The sequence below is a fragment of the Sphaerodactylus townsendi genome, linkage group LG02, assembly GCF_021028975.2.
Source record: "Sphaerodactylus townsendi isolate TG3544 linkage group LG02, MPM_Stown_v2.3, whole genome shotgun sequence".
Lineage (NCBI taxonomy): Eukaryota > Metazoa > Chordata > Lepidosauria > Squamata > Sphaerodactylidae > Sphaerodactylus > Sphaerodactylus townsendi.
In genome coordinates, this window is record NC_059426.1 from 71519356 (window position 1) to 71547300 (window position 27945).

Sequence of the window (27945 nt, forward strand, 5' to 3'; positions counted from 1 at the left end):
TTCAGAAGCAAGTGAGTTTTATATCCCATAGGACACCCAACACACAATGGATAGAAGTCAAGCCCTTGCCAGTTTTTTTAAAAAATATTATCTTTCACAGAATAAATGATGGGTGGCAAAAAACAGGGTTGTACTTACCTGCAACTGTCATTTATCTGCCAGCTTCAGTGCAGTCCAAACTGGGACTGTAAATGTGCAGGCCAGCCATGGAATAGAAGTTTCTAGTTTCTTAAGGAACTGAGGGGCACCCCTCTTCTCCAGAGCGAGTGCAGAAAACCGCTCAAACTATCATGTGCTCTAGAGGAGCAGAGTTCCCCTCCCCCAGTTCCTGCTTGCCTGCCATGAATTATTAGCAGAAAATGAAAAATCAGAGTGGGATGGCATGTGTGTCTGCACAGAAAATGTCAATACACAGTGTCAGGTAAGTGCAGCCCTGTTTTCATCGTTCATCTTCAGTGTAGTCCCACATTTGGGATTTTAGAAACAATACACTAAAGGAGGCAAGGTGATGCTCTCACTGAAATGACAACCGTAGGACCACTTCCCCAACTTCTGTGTCTTCTCACACTTGAATGTACAAGTACAGTGTTTTACAAACATGTCCTCAGCTGCTCAGGTTGCTGCCTTACAGACACTGACCAGCAGAACTCCACGATGGAATGCAGCCAAAGAACCCAGTGCCCTGGTGTAGCAGGTGTGGATGCTCTGTGAGCAGGACTTGTTCACAGCCTTGTAACAGGATCAAATTGCAGCCACAACCCATCTGGAAAGAGACTCTGGGGATGTTGTTTTGCCTTTCTGTGGGCCCAAATAACGAATGGATAAAGCCTGATCAATCCTAAATGTTTTGGTCCTGTGAATGTAATATAATAGGGCCCTCTCAACCTCCATGGAGCACAGGACATGTTCAGCTTTAATATTGGGGGGGGGGGGGTGAAAAAATACAGGTAACAATACCTCTTGTGCCAGGTAGAATCTGGAAACCACTTCAGGTAAGGAAGTATGACCCTTTCATTGAAAATGTTAAAGAAGGGAAGCCCTTAATGCAGCCAACTTACCAACCAAAGAAGCCCAGTGGAACTGACTTGGACTAGGAACATCATCTTCCAATTCAAAAGGGCCAGAGGACAGGAGGCCAATGGCTCAAATGGGTGCATCATGGGAACTTCTGGTGGAACGGTTTTTGTACATTTGTACTACGTTTGTAATTTTGTAAACTTCATAGTCATCTTTTTCTCAAGTAATGCAGATTCACTTGTTATTATTAAAATTAAATAGATGAAGAAAAGGAAAAAATAAAGAAGAAGAGAAGAACAAAACCATCTTCTCCTGGTTGGTGGAATGGTGTTTCACTTTGGTTGAGCCTCTGAGCACTCCCAAATGACACAGTGCTGACAGGGGCTATTTTGCCAGGTGTACAGTAAGTTTTTCTTAGCCCTCGCCTCCCCGGATATTGGGGACCTTAAGATGGACTAGAAGGGTTTGGATTTAGACCCACTGGTTCTAAAAAAAATCCAGGATCAGCAGTGTGAGTGAGCTATAGAGCTCTTAGAAACAGCCTCACCCCTTCTTTTGTTCTTCTCCTCTTCTTTATTTTTTCCTTTTCTTTATCTATTTAATTTTAATAACAAGTGAATCTGCATTACTTGAAAAAAAGATGACTATGAAGTTTACAAAATTACAAATGTAGATCCACAAAATCATTTAATATGTATTATTATGTTTGTTCATGTTTACTTTTTAATTCTTTTTTACTTTCTTTCCCTTTCCGGGAATTCTTTGTTGATAAAATAAAAATTATTTGGAAAAAAAATGAGTGCATCATGAGTCTTGATAACACTAAGGATAATGATAATTGGGGAACAATCCTAGGCATGGAGAGAAAGACAGAAAACATCATGTTATTCTATGTGCGAAGCACCCTCCACTGTATCATGATATGTGGAAATAGCTCCAAAGTGAAACTTAACTGAGGAGAAAGGCAAACCATTAAGAGTCAAGGGAGAGCAACATTCCAATACCTCAGGTAAGGGGCATGTCGACAGGACCCTTATCCTAGCTCACCTGATGAAACGTTCCCATTTATTAGCATAAGACTATCGGCTAGAAGGTTTTAGACTAGATCAGATCCTTATTCATAACTGGTATGAAGTTCAATCTAGGGGTTATATTCTCCATGCTGCCAAGTGTAAGCAGTGTATGTCATGGTTGAACAAAGCGCCCAAAGTCAGCACATCCCTTGCCTGAAGGAGTGCATTACATTGTGACCCTGCCATCCAATAGAGCTCAGAAAACCAGATCTGGCAGGGCCAGAAGGGTGCTATCAGAATGCAGTCAATCTTGTCTGATCTAATCTTGCCTAGGATCCTGTTGAACAGTGGGAAAGACAGAAGGCATTAAAAAAAGACGGCAGTAACAAAGTATCTGAAAGTTCTCCCTATTGAGAATGGAGCGCTTCCTGCAAACAAATAAAAAATAAATATCTTTGCTGTCATATTGGTGGCAAAGAGGAATGTCAAGATCTCAAAATCAGGGTGGAAGAACTGATTCTGAACGGACTGCTTGAGATTGGCATGGTGGATGTTGCTTAGTATATCTGCCATGGAATTCAGAAAATTGCTATATATATGGCTGATGATTCTTTCTTTTTTTAATAGACAAGAAATTGTCCATGGTGGCAGAAAACAATACAGTCCTCAGAGCAGAGATCCCCATCTTGCATCTAGAGACAGGACCACAATATGGAGCCAGGGATGCTTGAGGAAGATGCCGTGGACCTAGCCACTTTTGGTCTGTTATTTGCAGTTGTAACATCTATCCCAGATTACTTCACCATCTGCAGCATTTGCTCTGGGAAAGCAGTATGACTTCAGGTTGGTCCTGGGAAGTCAAAGAGGATGAATTCTTGTGATATCTGAAAACCAACAGATTTTTCCTCATGTTTCATTTTCTGCTTTGATTTCTTTGAAGAGGGTTTGGACACACTGTGGTGGGGAACGTAGTGTGACTAGGAAAGAGAACAAGGACATGTAGGTTCCAAAGTTGGAACCAATGGAATCAATCAGACTGTGAATCAGTGCTCTGAACCAATCTTGCAGACAGTGGTTCAGACTGCTGTTCAGTGCTTGGAACTGACAGAACCAATCAGACCAAGGAGGACTTTGGCTGCAGCTCAGACTTGGAGATCAACTTAAGTGTTGGAGGAAGTAACAGCTCTCTTGCACATATTTTTAACCTGAAGGCCCTGTCACTCCTAGCTTTCGGCAGAAATTGTTAACAGATCTTACAACCGGGAACATTGTGTGCCTCCCCCAGGCACATGAGACAGAGGTTATATCCATCACTATGCATCATTTTTGTGCTGCATTATATCCACTTTTTAAATAAGGCCTTCAGTGATATTTTGTGCTCTGCCTGGATGGTAAGTAGCGGCTTCAATGCCAGTGGAGAGGAGACACTCATCAGAAAGACCAAATGGAGGAGGTGATCTTTTGGCTGGATAAGTCAGCTAAAGCGACCTCACCCACAGTCCTTGGAAAACCAATTCTGACACCACTGAAAACCCATCTTTCTTCTTTTTTCCTTAAAGAAAAATATCACAGGACAGAAGATGCCAACAAAAAGAAGAATGGCTCTGTCGTACGTGATAAAGCTTCAATCACAGATATGGCAAGAAAGGAACTGAGGGAAGGAGGCACCGTTCCTCCAGAGCAGGTGACTGTTTGGGCAGGAAAAAAACCCAGCACAAATTCTGGGAGAGAGGGACGTTCCTCATCAGGGATATAGCTTAATAATGCAGTGCCCAGGACTCACCTCAGATGCTGTGTCCCCCCCACAGCCTTGCCCCGTGGGGTGCAGCTAGCCAGCAGGGCCAGCCTGACTGGCCCAGTCCCCAAACTCCCCGTGGAGATCAAGTGCAGGCCAGCCACTCCAAACTGCACATGGAGATTGGGGTGGATTGGCTGGCCCCACACTCATGATAATGCACCCCCCAGGAAGTGCTGCCCAGGACTCTGCCCCGTCATGCCCCTCATTGCTACACCAGGGCCCCTCAGTCCCCAAAGAATCTAGAATCCTCTATTCCACAGCCAGTCTTCACATGTGCAGTCCCAATGTGGGACTGTACTGAAGACAGAGATCCACAAAGTTTCAAACACTAAAACAGACAGACAAGCAAGGTGAGAACAAAAAGCAGATGAACGCGAGACAGACACATACAGAGAGAGAGAGAGAGAGAGAGAGAGAGAGAGAGAGAGAGGGGAGTGCAAACATGAACTTAAGCACTCCAAGCAGGACAAAGTACTGATGGCAGAAAATGATCATCTGTGTAGCTGCTAAGCTAAGGGCCATCCCTTACACTGCACAGCAAAGCACAATTCTGTCTTCCCTTCCCCTCCCAAATATCCCACTTGCTGCCTGTTCCAGAACAGCACAAGTAGAAGCAATACCTGCTGGTTAAAACTGGGCATGGTGGGCTGCTTAGGAGGTGTCCCGATGGGAACAGCTCTGACAGGGGGGCTGCCAATGACTGGTGAAGATGATCGCCTGGGCAGTGCACGTTCCGAGACATCCTGTTCCTCCTCTCGAACCTGAGACGGCCTCTGGGGCAGGGCGTATTCTAGCACAGACACTGAGGGGACCTCCTGCACCAAAAAGGAAGGGAACAACTATTTACTTTTTAAAATTATGCATTTGGAGAAAGAGAAACAGCAGACCACAGATTAACGCTAACTGGTTCTTAAGGAGCCTATACCCTTTCTCACTGAAATATGACAATTCAGCAGAAGTCAAATGTGAGGGTGACCACTTGTCAAAGAAGTGCAGATTCTCTTTTTAGAATAAAGAATTGTATTTAAGCACCAGCTTCATCAAAAACATTATCCTTGGCATTGTTAAACACAGCACTTTGATAAAAGAGCATGTACTTTGCTCCTGACGGCTATCAGCAACACATTCATTTTCATACTGTTGAGCCCGCCATTTTGTAGGCTCCATGCAGCCGCAGGTAACAAAATACTGCGACTGTATAAAAACCAAAGTGTTGCTGACAGCCGTCTGGAGCAACATAAATGCTCTTTGATAAAAATGCTGTGGTTAACAATGCCAAGGATAACGTCAAAGCTGGCTCTTAAATATGATTCTTTAATCTAAAAAAGAGTATTGGACGGGGGCAAGCAGGCACTAGGACGGCACGGAGCACTGCAACAAAAGTAAGATCCATGAAGATGTAGTGGATTAATCCATACTATGAGAAAGGGTATAGTAACATTTGTTCAAAGTCAACCCATGAAAAAGTACTTTGTGGGAAGTGCAAATCAGCAATACAGAATGAAAATTCTTAGCTGAGATTTAGGATCATACATAATCCTGAACACTGCAGGCTAACTTGGGAGTAATGCATCAACTCTTCTTTGTGCAAGGTACAGACAAATCTGAGACCAGTGGCTTCTTATCCACAGTATGGCAGAGTGATCTCAGTTGATCAAATGAACATATCCACAATTGTACGCCCCATCATTTGTTCATCAGCAACAGGAATTTCAAGTTTCATTAAACTACCATGGCTCTTGATGGATGTATCAGCCATGAATTTTCCTTATGCTATTTGTAAAGACATTTAAGTAATTTCCAATGCCAACATATTTCATAGGAATAGTCTTCAGACAGCTTACCTCTACTCAAGGTATACCTTTTCCAGGATGAAGATGACACCAGATTTGAGAATTCATCTGCCATTTCCTGGACTGTCTTTGTTCTAGAACTCTCCGTTTGGGTCCTGGTGCCTACCTAGTTCTGTCCCCAAGACACCAGGACCCAAGCGGAGGATCCTACAACAAAGATAGTCCAGGAAATGGTGGCTGCATTCTCAAATCTTGTGTCATCTTTATCCTGGAAAAGGAACAGATCGGACTATGGAATTTTATAGCATCTTAATGAGCCAAACTCTTTTAAAAGGGCAAAGACCTTTACTTCAAGATATAAACTGGACTGCCTACAGTAACAAAAAATGTACTAGTACTGAGTAAAGGTAGGCTGCGCTATGCCTACAGTAACAAAAAATGTACTAGTACTGAGTAAAGGTAGGCTTGCTTTCAATGTACCTGGCACACCCATAACTGTTGCAACAAAGCAGTGCAATAAACAAAGCAGTGCAATAATGGTCAGTGCAATAATTATCTTCTCAAAAAGGGCTTCTATACCTTTTGCAAGGCCTTTACGATATCAGTACAGATATCTTCCATTACCCCCACACCATCCATTCTTTCCCCCCCCATTTGTATAACTTAAAGCTATCTTTTCACAAAAGACTTATTGAGTCACTATCTACTGTAAAGAACACAAACTTACATAAACATTAAATAACAAAAGCAATTGGGGGGGGGGGGCGGTAACAGCCAGCTTGTTGGAAAACCTGAGTATTCTTTTAAGGAAACAGAAGGAAAACACAGCACTGCACCTGAGTGAGAAGGGGTCCTGTAATGCGCCTGAGAACAGAAGGGCCATCCCAGATGCTTGAGCTGAGACCACCTGGTTGCTGAAAAGACAGACACATAGAGTTACAACTACAGGAAGAATCCTCCTGGATTGTGTTATTGCTTCTCTGTTGCTCTCTGACCACATTATCACCTGTTACACACCTGCATCAGGGGCCGGGTTTGCACAGCCTGCATGATAGCTGGGTCCTCCAGCTCATTATCAATCACCATCTTGCTCAGCCTCTCCGCCAGATTCTCTTCATGGTCTCCCAACAGGTCCATTTCATCAGTGACTGCCTGCTCCCCTTGCTTTCCTGAGGATGTGGGCTTCTCTTCCAACTCTGCCAGTCGTTCATGTGCCTCTTGCCAATCATCATCTATAAAGAAAGAAATTTGCTTGGCATTCTTACCATAATCCTCACTCCTTGTGTACCTGTGTGCACAAGGAGTGTACCTGTGTACACCTTGCAGGCAAAAAATAGCACAGGACTTGACAGATCATCTGAACAGCAGTGATGCAATCCAGGAGTGTGCCAAGTGATAGTCCATCGATAAGAAGTGAAGACACAACAGTTCATCACACTGGTGCAGAGCAGCAAATATAAACAAGTAATAGAAACATGAATAAGAAAACTGGAATATTATTTATTAAACAAACTCACCAACTGCACCAGCTCCAAACGTGTCATCATTAAATTGGTCAATATCTTCATCTTCCTCAGTCAAGGTTTGAAAGGCTTCTTCCTCCTCATCCAGAGGACAATCCTCCAGGGACTTTAAAGGGGAAAAGCCATATAAACATTTCAGCAGGTTTAATTTTGGCAGATACTACACCCCATCAATTTCCCTGAAAATATAGTAAAGACTGTTCCCTTATGCCTGCTACCAGAGTCTCAACACTATGATTCTGGACTAATTATTCCTCATGAGGAAGCATCAAAACCATAAGGTAGTATCAATATAGGAAAATCTGCAACTGTGACTGAAAACTGTTAACAGTGTTATAAATCAGGATAAATTACTCTACCAGAGGATAGCATCATTATATTTCTACTTTTCCTGAATGCATGAGTACTTGAGAAAAAGGGCATCTCACACGTCATGTAATCAACCAACAGGAAAAACACTTATTTGTATGCACTCCTCCAAAAGTTCACATGCCCTTTCCCCAAGAGATACCCAAGGCATTTACAACACAAACATAATTTAGAAAAAAAAATGTTCTCACTAAAGTAGGCCTGCAAAAATTTTGGCCCACCAAGATGGCACATTCCCACCAACTAAATGCTGGTGGTCCCCAAGGGTTCCAAAAAGCCACTTGCATTTTCACCCACCTAGAATAGGAGGAAAAAGGGAATTATCACGTATGTGAAAGGTCAAAATAGTTAACTGGTGGGCTGGGTTTGGCTTGGACCAGAGGTTGCAACCCACAGGACACCACCAACCGGTATGCCTCTATTTCATTGCAACAAAACAAAATGGCACTGTAGGTACCCCAATACAAGTAGCCTGCTTATCAACAGGACATGAAAAATATATTCCCAAGAACTGATACAAAATGTCTAAACAGCAGCATGACCAACTGGCTTTAATTTCCACCAGCCTTTCTGGCTATATAACAGAGATTTCAAAAACTAGAATTCAGAAAGAAGATTTTGGGAAACAAAACTGTTACATCACATGAAAGCAAAAGCTATCTTCATCACTGTCAATTTCATGATACCCCCAGAACCTTAATACAACTATATTTTCCCGTCCTTTTCTTCCCAGGGTGTTGCATCAATTCCCTAGGAAGCACAGAATCATAAGGTTGGAAGAGACCACAAGGGCCATCAAGTCCAATCCCCTGCCATGCAGGAATACAGTCAAAACACACTTGACAGATGGTCATCCAGTCTGTGTTTAAAAACCTCCAAAGGAGACTCCACCACTCTCCAAGGCAGTGTATCAGCTGTTAACATCAGGAAGTTCTTCCTAATGTTTAGGTGGAATCTCTTTTCCTGCACCTTGAATACATTATCCTTGTCCCAGTCTCTGGAGCAGCAGAAAACAAGCTTGCTTCATCTTCAACATGACATCCCTTCAAATGTTTAAACATGGCTATCATGTCACCCCTAAACCTTCTCTTCCCCGGACTAAGCATACCTAGCTCCCTAACCACTCCTCACAGGGCATGGAATCCAGACCTTTTACCATTTTGATTGCCCTCTTCTGGACCCATTTCAACATGTCAAAATCCTTCTTGAATTGGGGCACCCAGAACTGGCCACAGTATTCCAGGTGAGGTCTGACCAATGCAGAATAAAGGGGTACTATTGCATCCTTCAATCTAGACACTATACTCCTATTGATGCAGCCCAGAATTGCATTGGCCTCCTTGGCTGCCACATCACACTAAGAACTCATGTTCAGTTTGTGATCTATGAAAACTCCCATATCCCTTTCACATGTACTGTTGTCTCATGTCTGTGCATTTCATTTCCCCCCTAAGTGCAATATCTTACATTTATTTCTGTGAAATTCATTTTATTAGTTTTGGCTCAGCTCTATAATCTGCCCAGGTCATTTTGAATTCTGACCCTGTTCTCTGGGGTATTAGTTACACCTCCTAATTTAGTGTCATCTGCAAATTTGATTAGCATGTCTTCTATTCTATCATCCAAATCATTGGTAAAAATACTGAATAGAACTGGGCCCAGGACAGAACACTGTGGCACCCCACTACACACTTCTCTCCAGGATGAAGATGAGCCATTGGTGAGCACCTTTTGGGTTCAGTCAGTCAACCAATTACAAATCCAAATAACAGTAGCATTGTCCAGCCCATATTTTACTAGTTTGCTTGCAAGAATGACATGGGGGACTTTGTCAAAGACCTCACTGAAGTCAAGGTAGGCTACATCCACAGCATTCCTTTCGTCTACCAAACTTGTCACTCTAGCAAAAAAAAGATGAGATTAGTCTGGTATGATTTGGTTTTGAAAAACCATGCTGACTTTTAGTGATCATAGCATTCCCTTCTAAGTGCTTATAGACTATCTAATGATCTACTCTAGAATCTTTTCTGGTATTGATGTCAGGCTTACTGGGCAGCAATCGTTTGGGTCCTCTTTTTCCCTTTTTGAAGATGGGTTTAACATTAGCCCTCCTCCAGTCTTCTGGGACTTCTCCTGTTCTCAAATGATTTCTCAACGAATACTGCAAGTGGTTCCAAGATTATTTCTGCCAGTTCTTTAATACCCTGGGAGGTAGTTTGCCAGGCCCTGGAGATTTGAATTCATTTAAAGTAGCCAGATATTGCTATATTACCTCTTTATTTATTCTGTAATGAATTTCCCCTACTGCATCTTCTGTCCCATTTCCCCCTGGTTGAGCACTATGTTTCTTTTGGGAGAAGACTGAGGCAATGAAGTTGTTGAAGGTGTTCTGCCTTTATTCCATCGCGTTAGCATTTTGCCTTCTTCTCCATGCAGTGACGCTATCATAATTTTTTCTTCCTTTTGCTACAAACATAACCCGAAAAGCCCTTTGTATTATTTTGACCTCTCTGACAAGCCTAAGCTTGTTCTGCACTTTACCTTCTCTAATTTTCTCCCTACACATCCTAGTTATTTGTTTGAATTCCTCTTTGGAGATTTCCCCCTTTTCCAATTTCCTGTACATGACCCTTTAAATCTTAGCTCAGCGGAAAGATCCATAGACATCTATTTCCTTAGACACCTCCAATTTTTCCTCCTCATTGGAACTGTTTGAAATTGTGCCTTCAAGATCCCACTTTTAAGAAACTCCCATCCATCATGCACTCCCTTCTCTTCTAGTATTCTTAACCATGGGATCACATCCAGTAGTTTCCGAAGTTTACTGAAATCAGCTTTCTTAAAGTCTAGAATGCATGCATGGCTGTACTTGGCATCCCCTTTCCACTGTATAACAAACTCCAGGAGAACATGGTCACTCCCACCTAAGGACCCTACCACTTTGACCCCATTAACCACGTCATCAGTGTTGGTTAGGAGCAGATCTAAAATAGCTGACCCCTTTTTGCATCTTCAGTCTGGCTTGAGATCACTGTTGTTTCTCTCCCCCTTAATTTTTACCCAGATTCTCTCAACCTGGCTTCCAGGATTTAAGTCATGGACCTGCTCATAGGTATAATCATCCCTGATGTATAATGTGATTCCTCCTCCTTCCCTAGTTGGTCTATTTCACTGAAATAGGTTATATTCCTCAATTGTTTCATTTCAGTCATGAGACTCATCCCACCAGGTTTCAGTAATGCCTATTATATCATATTTGCTGTGCCATGTTAAGAGTTCGAGTTCACCTTCTTTATTTTTCATGCTTCGTTCGTTAGTGTAGAGACGTCTAAGGTCACAGTCAGAGTGAATGTTATGAAATTAAAATGTAAAATGGGACTGATAACATGTGGGGAACATGTAGCAGAATAACAGTGCTAGTGAGAAGCACTTTCTATTCCTGTTTTCAAGGATGAGAAAAGATAGGTGGAAGCCATGGTTACTTAATTACGATTACTTAGCTCACAACCTACATTTTCAGAAAAGTTAGTGTTGAAAAATGTTGCAGCAACCCTTGCATAATTTATAATGCAACAATTTTGTTAGCTTTAAAGAACAAGTGCTTTACGGCCTAATCTTTTTGGATGCATCCCCGGGCTGCCTGAAAACCCTCTGTAGGCTATCCCTAGTGGCCTCTGGATTGGGCTGCCCAAGACCCAGACCTGAATATAGGTTTTCCATTAGGCTTCTTGCTCAAGAAGAGGGGTAATAAATCTTTCCTTAAACAATTGCATAATTCACCAATTTAAAAATTCTAGCTTCTTTTTCACTATGTTAGAATATATTCATTATATGGAGTGATTTAACTCATGAGCTGAATTTGGATTACAATATTTCAGTTTCAAATCATAAGCCTTTCTTCAGTGCTTCTTAAAAATTATACTTCTCAACAAGCATGAAAAGAGCTATGCACCAAGATGAAACAGAACTAAGGATGGAAACAAACTAAGACTTTCCCTTCGATAATGCAAATACTGAGTCCGGCCAATCATTACAGTTATTTCTTAACAGACACAAGCACATTTCGGCAAATAACTCAGAATTTAAACATACATAAAAATCCTACCCATGAAACCATGAAGATAATCTGACACAGCAATTTAATGTTTTCATCCAGATTGTACCCATAAACTTGGATGCTGTGCACCTAAAATGCACCATTTCATTTATGTCAGCTTCCCAACGTAACTCTATATGATAGCCTCAAAGAATATTGGATGGATGGGAACCCTGTGTTATACAGAAGAAGAAGAGTTAGATTTATATTCCCCCCCTTTCTCTCCTAAAGGAGACTCAAAGGGGCTTACAAACTCCCTTTCCTTTCCTCTTCACAACAAACACCCTGTGAGGTAGGTGGGGCTGAGAGAGCTCAGAAGAACTGTGACTAGCCCAAGGTCACCCAGCTGACATGTGTTAGAGTGCACAGGCTAATGTGAATTCCCCAGATAAGCCTCCACAGCTCAGGCGGCAGAGCGGGGAATCAAATCCGGTTCCTCCAGATTAGAGTACACCTGCTCTTAACCACTACGCCACTGCTGCTCCTGGAAGGGGGAGGCATAACTATGTACCCCTTTAAAAGAGGATGGGGAGAAAGATGAAAAACCCATCTTGCATTTTCCGGCCTAAAGCAAAGTTTGTCAATTTCACTGAGCCATAGGAAGAGGGAAAAGGAAACCAACACTGTTAGTTTCACTTTGCATTGGCAAAAGAACATCTGGCTACTAACAGTGCAACCCTTTGCAAAGTTACTCTAGTCTAAGCCCATTGAAATTACTTTAAGATTGCACTCTAAGTCACTTAAAAAAAAGAAGAAGAAGAAATCTCACAATATAGCAGTTTGGTATCTAGTGGTGTGGTGTGGATTAGCATATTTATTCAGGAACAATACACTCTACGGCCGTTTTAAGAGCAAAAGGGAGGGGCTAAATCCACCACTGGAAGTGGAAGGGAAGCCACGCCAGTGGATTCATCCTTTTGGGTGCATTTACCCCAGTAGAGGGCGAAACCACTGGTGTGCAGCCATTGCTGCCCTCCCCCAGTGGTGAGACGCAGCACATGACACTGCCAATCCAGAATTAAGCCAGCCTTTTGCCTGAAATAAATCCATTGCAGCCCATTGCGGCTTCTTGGCAGCAGACAGTGTATCAGACTTTACGAACCGCCTCACACCACTGGGAAGCCTCTCTGGGAGTGGCGGGGCAGCATCGCATCAGCGTTGTGGCCTGCCAGCTCCACTGTGGATGAGGCTGCCCAGCTGTGATTAGTGCTTGAGCTATCTCACAATAGATGTGTGATCTCAGAAGAATGCATGGATTCACACGAGAGGTACAACTGAGCATTTCTTGTATGATCAGGCTAGTAATTGGAAAAGTCCTTTAAAGTATGCTATTATAATATAAACACTTCCCTTGATCTTAAAATGGAAGAAATAGGAAAAGGAGCTAAGAACATATTTTAATTGTACATCTAGTCATATTCTTACAGCATACATGAAGATCACCCTGTTACATTTAACAATATCTGATTCAAGACAATCAACATCCTTCAATTTGGTTCAAGTGAACCGTTTTTCTAGATTAGAATTTACTTGAAACAAAAAGGCACTGCCAGAAGGAGAGGAACTTTCTAAAGCTGCCATCTTATATGGAAGACTATATAAAGGACATTTATTAGGAACAAATAAGATTTAGAAGATCATGCACTTTAGTCTGCTTCAGGAGCTACATCCAACCTGCACAACAACTTTTTGTGACTCACAAATTACAAAATCTGGAGATAGAATGAAACAGCATTGACCCAGCCCACCAGCAGGAGCTCTAGCCCATTAAACTCCCAGGAGAACCTAGTGTATTGAACTAGCATAAAATATAAATACACCTGAATCATTAATGGTTTCAATGCAGTCCAAGTTGCCTATGCTAATTTTACAAAACTGCTCTAGACTCCCCACTTTACAAGACATCAGTCATAAGACTCTGTTGTGCAGATCACAAGACTAACAATCATCTATGGAACAGACCAATGTTTCCCCTACTACACTGGCCCATTTGAGAACATCCTCCATATGCAAACACAACGAAGAAAGCACATTCAAATGTCAAAATGTTACTGGCACTGTCCCACTGTTGTAGTTTTACTCATCAACCACCTTAACAAAGCTGTTCCTAACGTTAATTTTTGCAGATAAAAGACAACTCTTGCAATATACGAGAACACCCCACTTTAAATACTCACAAAGTTGATTCTTTTGCACAGGTAAGCCAGCTGCCCCTATCACTCGTTCATATGAAGCATTTCTGCATGTAGAAGCACTGAATTCACTCACAGTTGACATCCTTTGCTATACAATCTCAGGACTTTCATAGCGGGCTTCAGTTCATAGATTTACATGGCTAGACCAGAAATGCACTCCTACTGATCAGACCCTGATGTTTGGTAAACCTAACAAGTTTCATTCTGAACATGATAACCCATGCATTTATGACCAATCTCCATTCCCTGCACAAGAAAAACTCATGCCCTCTAACCCATAGTTAACATAATGTGTTGTACAGTCGCAGGGCCACTATGTATGCTATTAACAAAGCTTCTGCATGAAGTGGCCCTAAGGAACAGAAAACTGTCATAAGCGGGAAGATGTCTCCTCCCCAAAGGGAAGTAAATATGAAAGCAGTGAAAACAAGACAGTCTACAGCACCAAATTAGCTGTTGCCGAAGAATGCTTTAGACTAGAGTTACAGGAACTGCCGCACACCGATGACTCCAGCTATAAGGACAACTGGATTATGCCTACAGGGTGCACTGACTAGAGCTACTGCAACTGAAAGTATGGCTCCAAAGCGGGCCCCTCCCAGTGTAAGGGCTCGGTGGCCAAAAGCTGCCCCGCTTCCAGCCCCTAGCCTGGCAGCCACACCCTCCTGGCGCAGAGGACTTCCCGGGTCATTGTTCAAAGACCCTTCGGTCCTAGAGCGGCCCCTACGGTTTAGCGCGCGCCACTGGAAAGTTCGAAGAGGAAACGAAGAGCCAAGAGCTCCCACAAAGGGTCAAAGGTCACCGCAAAGGTGGTCCTGGCCGCGGCGTCCTCTTCCGCTTGGCTGAGCGAGTCAGGTCCGCTTTTCCGGTAGGCCAGGCAGCACCCACATACTATGAGCCAGCGGCGTGTTCTCACCTGGTAGCGGAACATGGTGTCCGCGGGGCGCGGAGACTCCCCCCACCGCCCGGGAGGCTCCGCGCGAACCCTGCTCCGCTTCTAGGTCCCCGCCCCTTACTACGCGCTTTGCGTCTCGACGTAACTACATAAATCCTCCACACAAATTTCCTCTTGCGTAGGTAAATTTACCACGCATGCGCACCGACATCTCTGTCCTTGTCCCGCTATAGCTTCGTTCTTCCGTGAGGGGTGGGGGCTTCTTAAACGGCCAGTATGCCGCTGCTCTTGAGGCTAAAGGGAGTTCCATAGGAGGCGCGAAGCGTTGTTTTCTTATATGTTACGCAAAAGCGGTTAACTGTTTACTTGGACTACCGGTAGTCGTTTCGGTTCGCAGTAAAGCAAAGTTATATGGTACTTAAAACCTGGAAGGCTTTCAAGCTGAAAAAAAGAGAGGCGGCAACAGTCGGGTTGTTCACCAGAAAGGGCCCCAGCAGCCTTGGCACACCACTCCCCTATTGTCTGGCGAGACGAAGGCAGGAAAAGTGCGGGAATTCGGAGTGGGTGCTGATTCTAGCATCGTGAGAATCTTCATTTTCGTGATAAAGAAGCAAATCCTACGTGTCTAGCCTACAGCTGAGGCCAGAAAGGGAGCCTAGTAGAAGCAGAAAAAAAGTTGCGACCCCAAGCAGAGATGTATACGTCTGTTTTATTGGTATAATTGATATGAATTACATCATGTAATTGTCTTGGCGCAGAACTCCTGCTTTTCTTTTCTTTTTCTTTTGCATAAGTCTGGCGCTGCCTGATACCCACGTTGTTTCAGCTTTGGAGTGCGGTTGGAAACCCTGCTCCTCCCATAATTCTTAGTCCAACTCCCTTTTGCACACAGAGGCCAATCAGATGCCTCCACAAGCCGGGCATGGAAGCCAAAGCCTCTCCCCAAATCTGCCCCTTCTAGCACCTGTAACCAGCGGTTTACTGCCTTGGAACTTCATTAAAGACCTGCTTAGGCGTCATGACTCAAGACCATTGATAGACCTTTCCACTGTGAATTTTTCTAATCTGTTTAAAACTAGCTGAAATAATTTCTATCATTACATCTCTTATTCTAAGGAAATATATTTCTCCTGCATGAAGTGGCTCCTGCCTTGTTTGCCTCCATTCCATCTGTCCAACTTATCTCCTTTCCCATCTACTCTGTTAAATAAATCTTTAATTCTGTTTAAGTTTGAAATCTGCATCAGTATTTGTGCTTTGAGAAGGGGATTGCTACAGAAGGACAAATAGTGGACTTCTTTTACCCTCAGAGAAAGTGCTTTCATTTTACAAATGCTACCACATCTGAAGCATCTCAGTCCCTGAAGGGAAAAAGGCAAGTCAGAAAGTGGTTATTCTGACTCAGTGAGTCAGGAAGGTGAAGAATCTCACCTTCCCTTGACTCCAACACTGCCCTGGCATTCCCAGCCAAGTCTGCTGCCACTGCTCAACTCTAGCCTTCAGAATGGAGTGAGCCTGCCCCCAGGGAAGGCTCTGTCCCCCATACTGCCTATGGGTTGTTGCCAGCCTCCCCTGCCCATTGTGGCACTTCCATGGGACCTCTTCAGCTGGTCCCACTCCCTGCACGTGAGGCCTAAGGGCCTCTGTCACTGCTGCTTTTCCTGGCTTGCTCCTCCTTCAGCTTTCTTTTGCCGCCCTGCCTGTGGCCAGCCTCCTCCCAACAATGGGTAAGTGCTCCTGTCAGGCCCACTGAAGGGGATAGAGAGCAGACACAGTCCCGAGGGGTCACCATCTTAGGACAGTTTTTAAGACAGCTATAAAGATATAACACTATGCATGCTCTACTTACCCCATAACTATTTGCTTCAGCACGGGATTTTCCTGCAGTTTTTTTGCTTGCACAGGGATTCTCCAAGCCATTTTGCCCATCCATCGATTTCTTGTTCTTTTTGTGCAACCTCCATTTGGGAAGGTAGCCTGCCATTTTGTTGTTGTTACCTTCTTAGTGTGACTTCTCTGGACCTGGTCAATTTCATGTCAATTTCACTGGATCTATTGCTGCAGCAATATACCTTCAGCATTAAAGCAAAACATATCAAAACATACCTTCTGATTGCTTTGAAATGGTGACCAGAAGAGTGGGAGGAATTGTTGTGGTACGGGAGGGGGAAGGTGGGGAGGAGCAAGAAAAACCCAAAGAAAGTCTAACACATTTGGATCTCCTTTGCTTTCCCTGTGAAGGGAGAGAAAAACGTGTATTTTGAGAGCTTTCAGAAGAACGTGGTGAGGGGAAACGTGAGTAACCAAGAATCCAATCCTAATGGAATGTATGCCCAATGCAAAGGAGACAACCCCACATACACATTTGTGTATGCACAAATTTCTCCTTTTTGCCTTTAGACAAGAACACAGCATGATAAGTGCACATACAGATTGTATATCATCTGCAAATGATTTCTGCCTTTCTGACCAGAATTTTCTTCTTCCTTCTCAGATGGCAATTAGCCTGGAGATTCTTATTAGGAATGGCAGTTTCTGATTAACACTCCTGAGTCACATTCATTCCCTGATTCCCTGTTGATGGTAAACATGCAGTTTATTATTTGGTTAGCCCAGGAAAGATGACACATATTTGTAGACTGAATTTGTATTTGTATTTTACTTTTCAAATGTGCCAGTGTGGCCCTGCAGCAACTCCAAGAGTTGATCTCCCCCCCGCCCCCGATTGGGCATCTCATTGAATTCAGCAGGAATTCCTTCCAAGGCAGGGGTCTGCAACCTGCAGATCTCCAGATGTTCATGGACTACAATTCCCATCAGCCCCTGCCAGCAGAGAAGAGAGAACCAAAGCTGATAGGATAATAGAAAATACACTTCAAGATATACATATTATGTGACAGATTTGTTTATCTATCCATCATATAGGGAAGAAAACTATGTATTATATTCTAAATATTATTGGTATACTTGGTATACCAATACCAATACTTGGTATAAATATTTGGTATACTTAGTGTACAATTTTAGTATAATTATTGTTAATTAAGACCTCCAAGGGAGAAGAGAGAAGAGAAAAAAAGATGTACAAGTTTATAACTACAATTCATAATTTTTCAAATATTGTAAATAAGGTTCCCAAACTTTATTGAATTTCTCTGGACTCTCTTTCAGTCTCCAAGTTAGCCTATCAATTGTTGTTATATTCTTTATCTTCTGTTCCTACTCCTTGATCTTTAGTAACTCTTTTGATTTCCAAATTCTTGCTATTTCGATCTTGGTGACCGTTAATAAGTATAAAAAAGGGTTAGTATTTTTTAATAACCACATCATTTTTCGTCAGACTCAAAAGAACTACTTCTGGTTTTCTTTCAATTTTAGTTTCAAAAATCATGTCCATTTCCTTCAGTACCTTATCCCCAAATTTCCCTCATCTTCTTGCATTCCCACCACATATGGATAAACATACCGTCTTTCCTATTGTATTTCCAACATCTATTTCCTTCTTTTTTCTATTTTGGCTAGTCTAACAGGAGTATAGTACCATCTATACAATATCTTTACAAAATTTTATTTTATGTTCATTGCCAAAATAAAATTATTGTGCCTTTTCCAGATCTGCTCCCATTCTTCTAAATATATCTGACAACCTATATCTTTAGCCCATTTTAACATAACATATTTTACAACTTTCTTTTCTGTCGTGAATCCTAAAAGCATTTTATACATTTTGCTCACCTATTTCACATCATCTTTACATAATTTTTCTTCAAATTCTACTGTGGACAGTTGTAGACCCCAATCATGTAGGTCTTTTTTAAAGGCTTGTCTTATTGTTCATAACTAAACCAATGATTAATAAATCCTTGCCTCTGTAATTCTATATCTTTAAGCGTTATCTCTCCCTTCATTTTTACTATTAAATTTTCATACTTGGGCCAACTGCCCTTATAGCATTCTCCAATCTGTAAAGCTTCTGCCCTAAAGATCCATTTTGGGGTTTTAGCATAAAGTCTTACCTTAATTTTTTACCATACTTTATTCAGAGCTTTTCTTATGATGTGATTATTTAAAAATTTCATATTTTTTTGTCGATCCATCATGCCATCCTCTTGGTACATCAATACCTTCCAGATCTAGTATTCTTCTGTCTCTTAACATTATCCACTCTTTTATCCAGACTATTGCATTAGCGTCATAATATGATTGTAAATGTGAAACTCCTAGACCCCCTCGTTCTTCAACATCTATAAGTTTAATATATTTTATATGTACTTTCTTCCCTTGCCACAGAAAATTCTGTAGTTCTTTCCTCCACTGATTTATAGGATTATTTGACATGATTATTGGTAAATTTTCAAATAAATACATCAACTTAGGTAAAACAATGCTTTTAATTACATTTATCCTACCTAAAAATGATAAGTTTAATTTACCCCATTTTTCTAAATCTTTCTTTATTTTGTTTCATACTGTTTTACAGTTATTCACAAATTTGTATTCCTTTTTTCCAAATTTATTTCTAAGAATTTTACCATTTTCACTATATCAAAACCACATTTCTCCCATAGTAGCATTCTTTCTTATTCGTTCAAGTTATGTGCCAAAATCTTTGTCTTTTTTATATTTATTCTAAAATATGACAGTTCTCCATAGGCTTTTAATTTCACAATTTCAATTTTGGTTAACAGATCATCTATGCATAATACTGTGTCATCTGTGTAAGCTTTGTATTTAAATCTTTGTTTTCCTATTTTGACTCCAACCCAGCGGTCATCTCCTCTAATTACTCTATTCAAAACCTCTCGTTGTAAGATAAATATTAATGGCAATAGTGGCAGCCCTGTCTAGTTCCCTTGCATATTTGGAAAGTTCTTGTCTTGAATCCATTTATGATAATAGATGCCTGTTGTTTTGTATAAATTGCTTTAATAGCCCTTTGAAGTTCTCCTTCAATTCCGACCTCTTTTTGAGTAGCTTTCATAAATAACCAACTCACATTGTCAAAGGTCTTCTCTGCATCTAAAATAATCAAGGCTATCTTTTTCTTTGTTCTTTTTTCCTAGACATTCTATAATGTCTATCAATGTCCAAATATTATGTTTTGTTTGTCTCCCTGGCAGGAAGCCTGACTGATCTTTCTCCATATATTCTATCAAAAATTCTTTAATCCTATTCGCCAAAATATTTGCAAAAATGTTGTAGTCTAGGTTCAGCAGGGAAATCAGTCTAAATTTTACTATTTCCATTATTTATGCTTTTTCCTTTGGAATCAGAGTAATCAAAGCTTCCTGCCAACAAGACGAAATACTTCTCCCATCATACATTTCTTTAAAAATTCTTTTCAATCTGGGTATAATAATTTTAGCCATTGTTTTATAATAGATATCTGTAAGGCCATCTGGTATCACAGCACCAGGCTTTGTTACTTTTCAACTTTCAAATACTTCTTTCTATTTCCTTATTTGTAAATGGTTCGTTTAACTTACGTAGATATTTTAGAGTCTCTTATTGACATCCATTTCCAGGTTTATTGGCCCATTCAAAAAAAATTGTTTTAAAAATTGTAATTTTCTCCATACCTCTACCAATAATTTTTTTATCTATTTGTGATCTCACCATTGTAATTTTGCATTTTATTTTCTTATTGTCTGTTTTTTTATTGTTGCTCTAAATTCCCTAATTCATTACTACAGTTTTGCATTTCTTCTTTTTGTTTTCTCCTATTTAAGATATCTTGTTCTATTAATAGCCCCCTCATAAATGCTTTACTCATCTCCCAAATTAAATTTGGCTTATCTGTTGTTGCCGAATTTATTTCAAAAAAACTCTATCAATTTTGATTCATACTGTTTTCTAATTTCTTCTTTTTGTAGTAGCCAAATTTTAATTTTTCTGTTGTTGCTTTTATTTTCTTTGTGTATAAGCCATAAAATGGGGTTATGGTCAGAAATTTTGATTTTTTCTGTTTTATTTACCATATTTTTAGAAGCCTAAATCATACCAATATGTGTAAAAGTTCTGTGTCTACTTGAGAAAAAAGTGTACTCCATAGCATTCCCTTCTTTCTCTCTCCAAATATCCTTTAAGTATAGGTTTTGGATCAGTCTTGTAAATTATTTCGGTAGGGTATTCCCCTTTTGTGGGGTTTTCCTTGTTTATCTAGATTCTTATCTACTATGCCATTAAAATATCCCATTAAGATCACTTCTTCATAAAAGTCTTGTGACAAGACATTTAACATTTTCTTTTTAAAAATTGGTTTTTTGTATTGGGAACATATGAATATGTACTTTCTTTTCATCTATGAATAGTACTTTCTTTTCATCGATGCAAGTTTCTACCCCAAGGAATCTTCCTTCGTCATCTACAATTACCTTTTGTGGTTGTAATGATTCTTTAACATATATAGCAACCCCTTTTTTCTTTTTGCAGAACTGTGGAATAATGCTCCCAACTTTTTTGATATCAGATATTTCTCATCAGTCTTTTTAATGTGGGTTTCTTGTAGACAAATTTCGTCTACTTTCAGCTGGGCTAAGTAGTGAAAAACTTTCTCTTATTGGAAGCATTTAAACCATTTACATTAATTGATAAGCATTTATAAGCCATTTTCTATATTATAAGTGGAGCCCAGAGGAATATTGTCATCTTAATTGCAACTATTTACATAGAAAGAAGAAACATAAAACATATACATATACTTACACTTGGTGCTCCTGCTCTGGCTGAACTGCACCTTTTAAAATTAACCATATAAAAGTTTAATGATCGATCACAAACACCTTTATTCCCTAAAATGTGCGGGTGATTTACAGTTAATTTGCCAACTTTGTAACTTATATATTGAATTTATATATTAAAATGTTTTAACTATTATTTATTAATATGAAGTTTTAGGAATATTGTTTTAAAATATGTGTTAGCTGCCCTGAGCCCAGCATTGACTGGGGACGGTGGGGTATTAAGTTGAATTTTAAAAAATGATAAAAATAGGGGTGTCCTTCCCTCCTCCTGAATACCCTACTAGGGCAGATTCAAAAACAGTTAACTCCATTGTGGGTTGGTAGAAGGGCAAAACTATCCTCCAGTTAACAAGAGAATTAGGTAGCCCCTCTGCTTGCTTCAGGACAATATTAGAAGGATTTAGCCATAATAATGGACTCAAAGAGTATATAACAGTGATGGCGAACCCATGGCACGGGTGCCAGAAGTGGCACTTGGAGCCCTCTCTGTGGGCACGCACACACAGAGTTCATCATGTGGAGGTGATTTTTCACACACACCCCACACACAGACATCTAGGCTGGCCTAAGCCACTGAGCACGACGTGCGAGCACTGCGGTGAGTAGGGAGGACTCAGCTGGCGGGCCTGGTGCCTGTACTCCGGGTGGCTGCTGCCCTGGGGGGGAGGAGGTGCAGAGGCAGAGATGCTAGAGAGGCACAGAGCAGTGCGCACGGGACTTGCTGGAGGCTAGCTGGCCACTGCTCGAGCGGGTGGGGCGGAGGACCTCAGCATTCAGGTTAAATTGCCGGGTTGGCACTTTGTGATAAATAAGTGGGGTTTGGGTTGCAATTTGGGCACTCGGTCTCAAAAAGGTTCGCCATCACTGGTATATAATCTTTTTTCTTGTTTAACCATTATCCATGATTTAGAATCACAGAAACATAGCCATCCTGTCCAACCCCTGCTATGCAGGAACTCACAATCAAAGCACTCCCACATATAGGAGACCATGTAATCTCAAGGTCAACTTTTATGTTACTCCATAGCAAGTTGCTACCCAGGTTATTTGTTATCACTTTCAGACTAGCTGATGAACAGTGTGTGGTTTTGGGGTGTGTGAGATGGAGGTAAGTGAGCAGAGTGTTCTGTTGGAGTTTTCAAGATTTCTTTTGTACCCTCTCCAACAACACTTCTCATTAGTTTCTGTAGATCATCCAATTTATCTAGAATCTTGTTTATTTGAATTACCTGTGAGAAGGCATCGGTCTCCAACTATTTTGAGTATTTCTGCTCTAGAAAGCCTTGGTCTCTTGCTTGGACTTTCCAATACTGGTGATTTTTTAATGTCAGTTCTTAAAGGTGACATCTGATGGGAAGCAGGTTCCTTCATTTTTTATGTAGCCAAGGTACTCACTTGTACCCACAAAGTGTGAAGCAACTGGAGCAAAGATGTCTTTTGTTCCTCTGTCTACCACAGCACATCAAATCTATTAGAAGATAGGGAAGTGAGCTCACTCACTAAATTATTACAGGCAAGCTCATCTATATGCAGCTGTTTGGAGGCTTTAGAACAGGACGACGTGGGAGAGGTTAGAACTTCTTCTGCTTCTTTGCTTATATTTCTTAATTTCTGTCTTCCTTACAATAATATTAGTACTCAGCTGATGTTGACCACAAGGTTTTCGGTAGCTCAGCTGATTTATTGCTTCTTTGAACTGTGGTCTGTTTAGACTTGCTGAGTCATTCATTAGCTGAGTTTTATTTAACAACTTAAATGCTGAACACTTTGCCAAAAGATGTTAAGCCAAACTTTATCTTTCTCCTTCTATAAGTTAATACTCAGCAGAGATGCTGGTTTGTAGGCAATAGTGCTGAAAAGGCTCATTCCGCACATGCAGAATAAGGCACTTTCAAACTGCTTTCAGTGCTCTTTGAAGCTGTGTGGAATGGCAAAATTCACTTGCAAACAGTTGTGAAAGTGGTTTGAAAACGCATTATTTTGCGTGTGCGGAAGGGGCCAAAGAGAAAAGGAAACAAATTACCAGAGAGCTAAGACAGCTGTCTCTTTACAGTTGCCATCTTTTTTCCTTCACTTCAAGAAACGGATGATTAATAGATGTTTAGATTTGCTCCTGCCCCTGAAAGTACTCCCAAAAAGGGAGAAATTCTATTAATTCTAGAAATTCCATATCACATGAAGTACCGCAAGAGCCAGGCCTATCCTTGCATGCATACACCATACAGAAACTGCAGTGTTCTTGTACTGTTCTAACAGAGTTCAATTATGGTAGTGACATACTTTTGTATCCCTGTCATGCAATTGTTTAAAACATTAGACTGAACAGAATGGGATCCAGAGTATGATAGATATGGCAATCCTGAATATATTCATGCAAGCATTTGCCGCTTTACTTATTACACCAGGCAAGCCATTTTAACTGCAGAATTTTGTTGCAGGATCATTCTCACATTCATTTTGTTGGGAAGAATTGATGTTTGGAAACTGCAAGGTTCTATGTCTCATCAGTTGCAGTTTCTTTGAAGTATTAAACATTATAGTTCTCCAAAGAAAACTTGGAATCTTCTTTATGTGCTACACAAAATTTCACTGTGGAAAGACCTTCTACATATACTTTCAATTAGGAAGCCGGTTACAAAATGAATAATTCACTTTCTCTGCTGTTCATTGTTTTTCAGGTTCCATTTGCAAGTTCCATGGGTATGGAAACCAAACTGAGTTCCATTTCCATCCCTTCTCAAGTCTGCCTGAGACACAGTTGATCATTTTTCTGTTCTTCCTGTTCCTGTACACAATCAACCTTCTTGGAAATACCACTGCAGTGCTCTTTATTCATGTCAATCACTTCCCCCATACCCCCAAGTTTGTTTGGGTTTTTTGCCATCCTGGCTGCTCTGGTTAGTTTTCTGTTATTGCTCCTATGGCCCTAGTAGACCTTCTATCCCAGAAAAATGCCACAATTTCCTTAAGTGATCGTGCAACCTAGATGATGTTCTTTGGTCATTTATGCACTTGCCTACATTCTCTTTGGGTCAGATTTCTGGTTGTGCACACGTTTTCACAAACTTACCAGACTACAGATCAGAGGCATTTTCCCCACAGCCAAAATATCCTGGGGGAAAACTGGGATTGTACATGCCAGGATGTTTCTATTTCAGTTTCTCCCTCTGCATGGTGGCCCATCAGTGCATTCAGGTTGGGAGGAAGAACTTGCATAGCCCCCAGTTTAGTTTCATTTTCCTCTCTGACGTTGCTGCACATGTGCAAACTGTCCCATTTTTCTGCTGTTCGGATTGGCTTCAGCCGGTGAGGCGGGAAAAATAAACCAGTCTGTCTCCCATAGTGTTTGCATGGGAGCGGGAGCAGCGCTTTTAAAAAAAGAGAATCCCCAATTTTATCGTTTTTTGAAAGGTGTGGGATAAGGGAAATCTCTCAGGATGGGTGAGTTAGACCTGGAAGCCATGCAGAAATCATGGCCAAACTGGGATGTTTCACCTCCTTATCCCAAGATATATTGGCTGTGGGGAAAACGTCAGAGAATGCCCCATGGTTTGTGAAAACAGGTAAAGTGTGACCTTTTTCCTTGCCTGTGCAGGAAAAGTGAAGCAAAAGCAATCTGCTCCACAATATTGCCTACTTCGGGTTTTCTTCTCCTCTTCACTTTCTCCCACCCACGCAGGAGCAGTTCTGCCCATTCCTCAGCCAATATCTTCAATGAAGCTTCTTACTTTTAAATTTTTTTGACACTTTCAATCTATTACAGGAGTAATGGATGGTTTAAAAAACAGATGGCAAACAACCTCTCAACCAGAAGCAGGGGCCAGGATAAATGGTGGCTGGCTCAGAGGCCTCAGCTGGGGACTTCCTCATGTGTAAATAAAGAAACATGGGGAAACTCCACTGCAGAGCAAACAGCCTCAGGAAAGTACTGAATGCACAAAGGGCCTTTATCCTTTTGGGAGGAGCTGTACTGTTGGCCAGCATGGCTTCTGATCAATATGTGGCAATTTGTCATCCACTACAGTGTGTGCTAATTATGAGCAAAAAGGTCTGTATAGGCCTTGTAGCTACATCCTTGCTGCTGGGGTTTATGTTGTCCCTTCAGTTGATCACCTTTAGCTTATGCCTGACATTCTGTGGTAGTAAAGAAAACAGTTACTTTTTCTGTGCTATTTTTTGTGAGGTTGGCTTGTAGTATAGTGACATGTGCACAAGAAAGCTCTCTTCATAGTTTGTCTCAGAGTCCTATCCATACCCTTCCTTCTAATCTACATCTAATCTGCATACATTTTCATTGTGATGTTCAACTTGCATATCAACTCTGCAGAAGCATCCTCTACATGTTCATCCCATTTGATGGTTGTCCCGTTGCAATATGGTTACAGTATGATTCATATATTTATGCCCTAACTCTTCCCCCAAAGAAGGTCGAATAGAATCTGTGCTCTGTAAATTTGTTACTCCTTTGCTGAATCCTCTGACATACAGCATGAGGAACAAGGAATTAAGGGAAGCACTCATCCAGAGTCATGAAAAGAAGAGTGCTTTCCCCTAAAAATAATAAATAAATAAATAAATAAAGATATCATTTAGTCAACAATTAGGAAACAGAAGGGCTCTCCATTAGAGCCACAAACTGAAGAGTGACACAAGTGGTATACAATAAGGATAGCAAATTGGTGGCTCACAGGGTGAACTTGGGCTGCATGCAGAATTCCACCCACGGATATTTCTTTGTATGGCAGGCTAGATGTTCCTGTCCTGGTCCCCACCTTTTGGGCAAATTTCCACTTGATATCATTATTATTCAGAGCTTGACTTCTGGGCTTCCTGTACTTTTCTTGGGACCAACACTAAAACCATCCTTGCTCTAGCTTAAAGGGAGAAAGCAGGGAGAGGGTCTATGTGGACACTCCTCCTACAATCAATACTGGAGGGGGGTGGGGGGAGACGGAGCTAAGTCATGCCTTGCAAATGCTGCAACTGAGCTCTCCATCCCTCCATTTCAAGTATGGAAGAGATGCCAAAGTATTTCCATCCAGGTTAACTCTTCTTAATGTATTATATATAATTTAATGATCTGGTCCCAAAACTGTTGGATGCCAAGGCACATGGCTGCAAATACTTAAAAAATGGTTCCATGTACAGAGACTGCAGACAAATGATGGCAGGGAGTGAGCCCAAGCTCCCTGGTTCTTGTTTTTTCCTGTGCCTTCAAGACCCTTTGGTTTTACCTCTAAGAGCCAAGGAGGAAGTGGACACCAGAAAACACACTGAGAGGTGTTATAGGGCTGCTGGGCACTGTGTGCAGGAGAACCGAGGGCTTCTAGAGGTGGCTACACCATGCTGGCTATCACCTCTAGGAGCCCAACAGGTTCTTGCCTTGAAAAAAGTAGTCTCCCTTTTCTTTTTCTGATGTTTTAGGATTTGGGCTTGGGAAGGAAGAGGTGCCCCAATTGTGTTTCTCACCTGTCTCCTATGACATTGCATGGTTCCATGACTTCTAGGAGTGTTGTGGTGGTGGTGGTGGTGGGGGTAATAAGTTGATAGAGATACCCTCAGAAATATCTGTCGTTCAACTTTAGCTCCCCATTTCTCAAATATATTTAGCAGAGGTCTACACTTTTTTCACACTGTGATCATCACCAACATCAAAACTCCCAATGCGACCAACAGCCAATCTTGAAGGCTAGTGCAGTGGGGCCAGTGTGCCAGAAGCAATGCTGCACTAGCTCCAGTAAGCTTCCTCAGTAGCACTGGGAGGGGAGAAACTCAAAAACCCTCCCTGACACCGGGACTCCCCCAATTGAGCCATTTGCATTTACGCCACCCAAAATCTGGGTATCTTAACTACTGAAAACACTAGGTAGGAAATGCTTGATTTGCATTTGCCAAAGTTTTTCACTGTCAGTTAATTTATATTTGACAAATGGTATTATAACCAGCTGCTAAATTTCTTTCCTTCTTGCCTTTACTTTGTCCACTTTTAATAATAAACCACTATAGTTAAATGCACATGCCTATTTCCTTTCTTGGAGAAAGATAAGTCCAATCCATACTTGTATATACAAAGACTCAAGATCCAAAAGCTAGTTTTGGGAAAGCATGCTTGGGGATGCCTATATGTGTAACTTCTAGTCTGTGATTAAAACACCTGCAAAGTAAGATTTGAATCCAGTTCTTCTAGGCACAATCCAATTGCTCAACACACTGAGCTATTCTATTTTGTTTTTAGAAATAGAACTGAGATAGAAGGTGATTAAGGCCCAAGATACATGGTAGGGGGTTGGACTTGATGGCCCTTGTGGTCTCTTCCAACTCTATGATTCTATGATTTATGTGAATTTTAACTTTAGTAACTTACAACCCAGTTCTCTAAGGGTGTTACTGCTTGGGTATGTACCATGAGAATTGGAACATAAATCTGTAAGAGACTTGACCTAGAGAGATAATTGGCTCCCTGTACTTGCCAATGTTTTCTTTAGAGAATCAATTCTCTTTGC

General features: G+C 41.3%; 1 protein-coding gene and 1 pseudogene across 3 annotated transcripts in view; one reads left to right on the top strand and one right to left on the bottom strand.

The window, feature by feature from the left end:
• Positions 1 to 14873, bottom strand: part of PATL1 (PAT1 homolog 1, processing body mRNA decay factor) — a 34258-nt gene extending 19385 nt beyond the window's left edge. For 2 of the 3 annotated variants that reach the window (XM_048484219.1, XM_048484218.1), the window contains exons 1-5: positions 14721 to 14873; positions 7139 to 7250; positions 6639 to 6853; positions 6458 to 6535; positions 4449 to 4643 (exon numbers count right to left, since the gene is read on the bottom strand). In XM_048484219.1, coding sequence (XP_048340176.1) covers positions 4449 to 4643; positions 6458 to 6535; positions 6639 to 6853; positions 7139 to 7250; positions 14721 to 14735 — 615 coding nt within the window. In that variant the 5' untranslated portion in view covers positions 14736 to 14873. Of the gene's footprint in view, positions 1 to 4448; positions 4644 to 6457; positions 6536 to 6638; positions 6854 to 7138; positions 7251 to 13786; positions 14423 to 14720 lie in introns of those variants that run through there. The other variant, XM_048484221.1, reaches the window with a different exon arrangement.
• On the top strand, positions 14854 to 27431 carry LOC125426086 (annotated as a pseudogene).
• Positions 27432 to 27945: the final 514 nt, after the last annotated feature.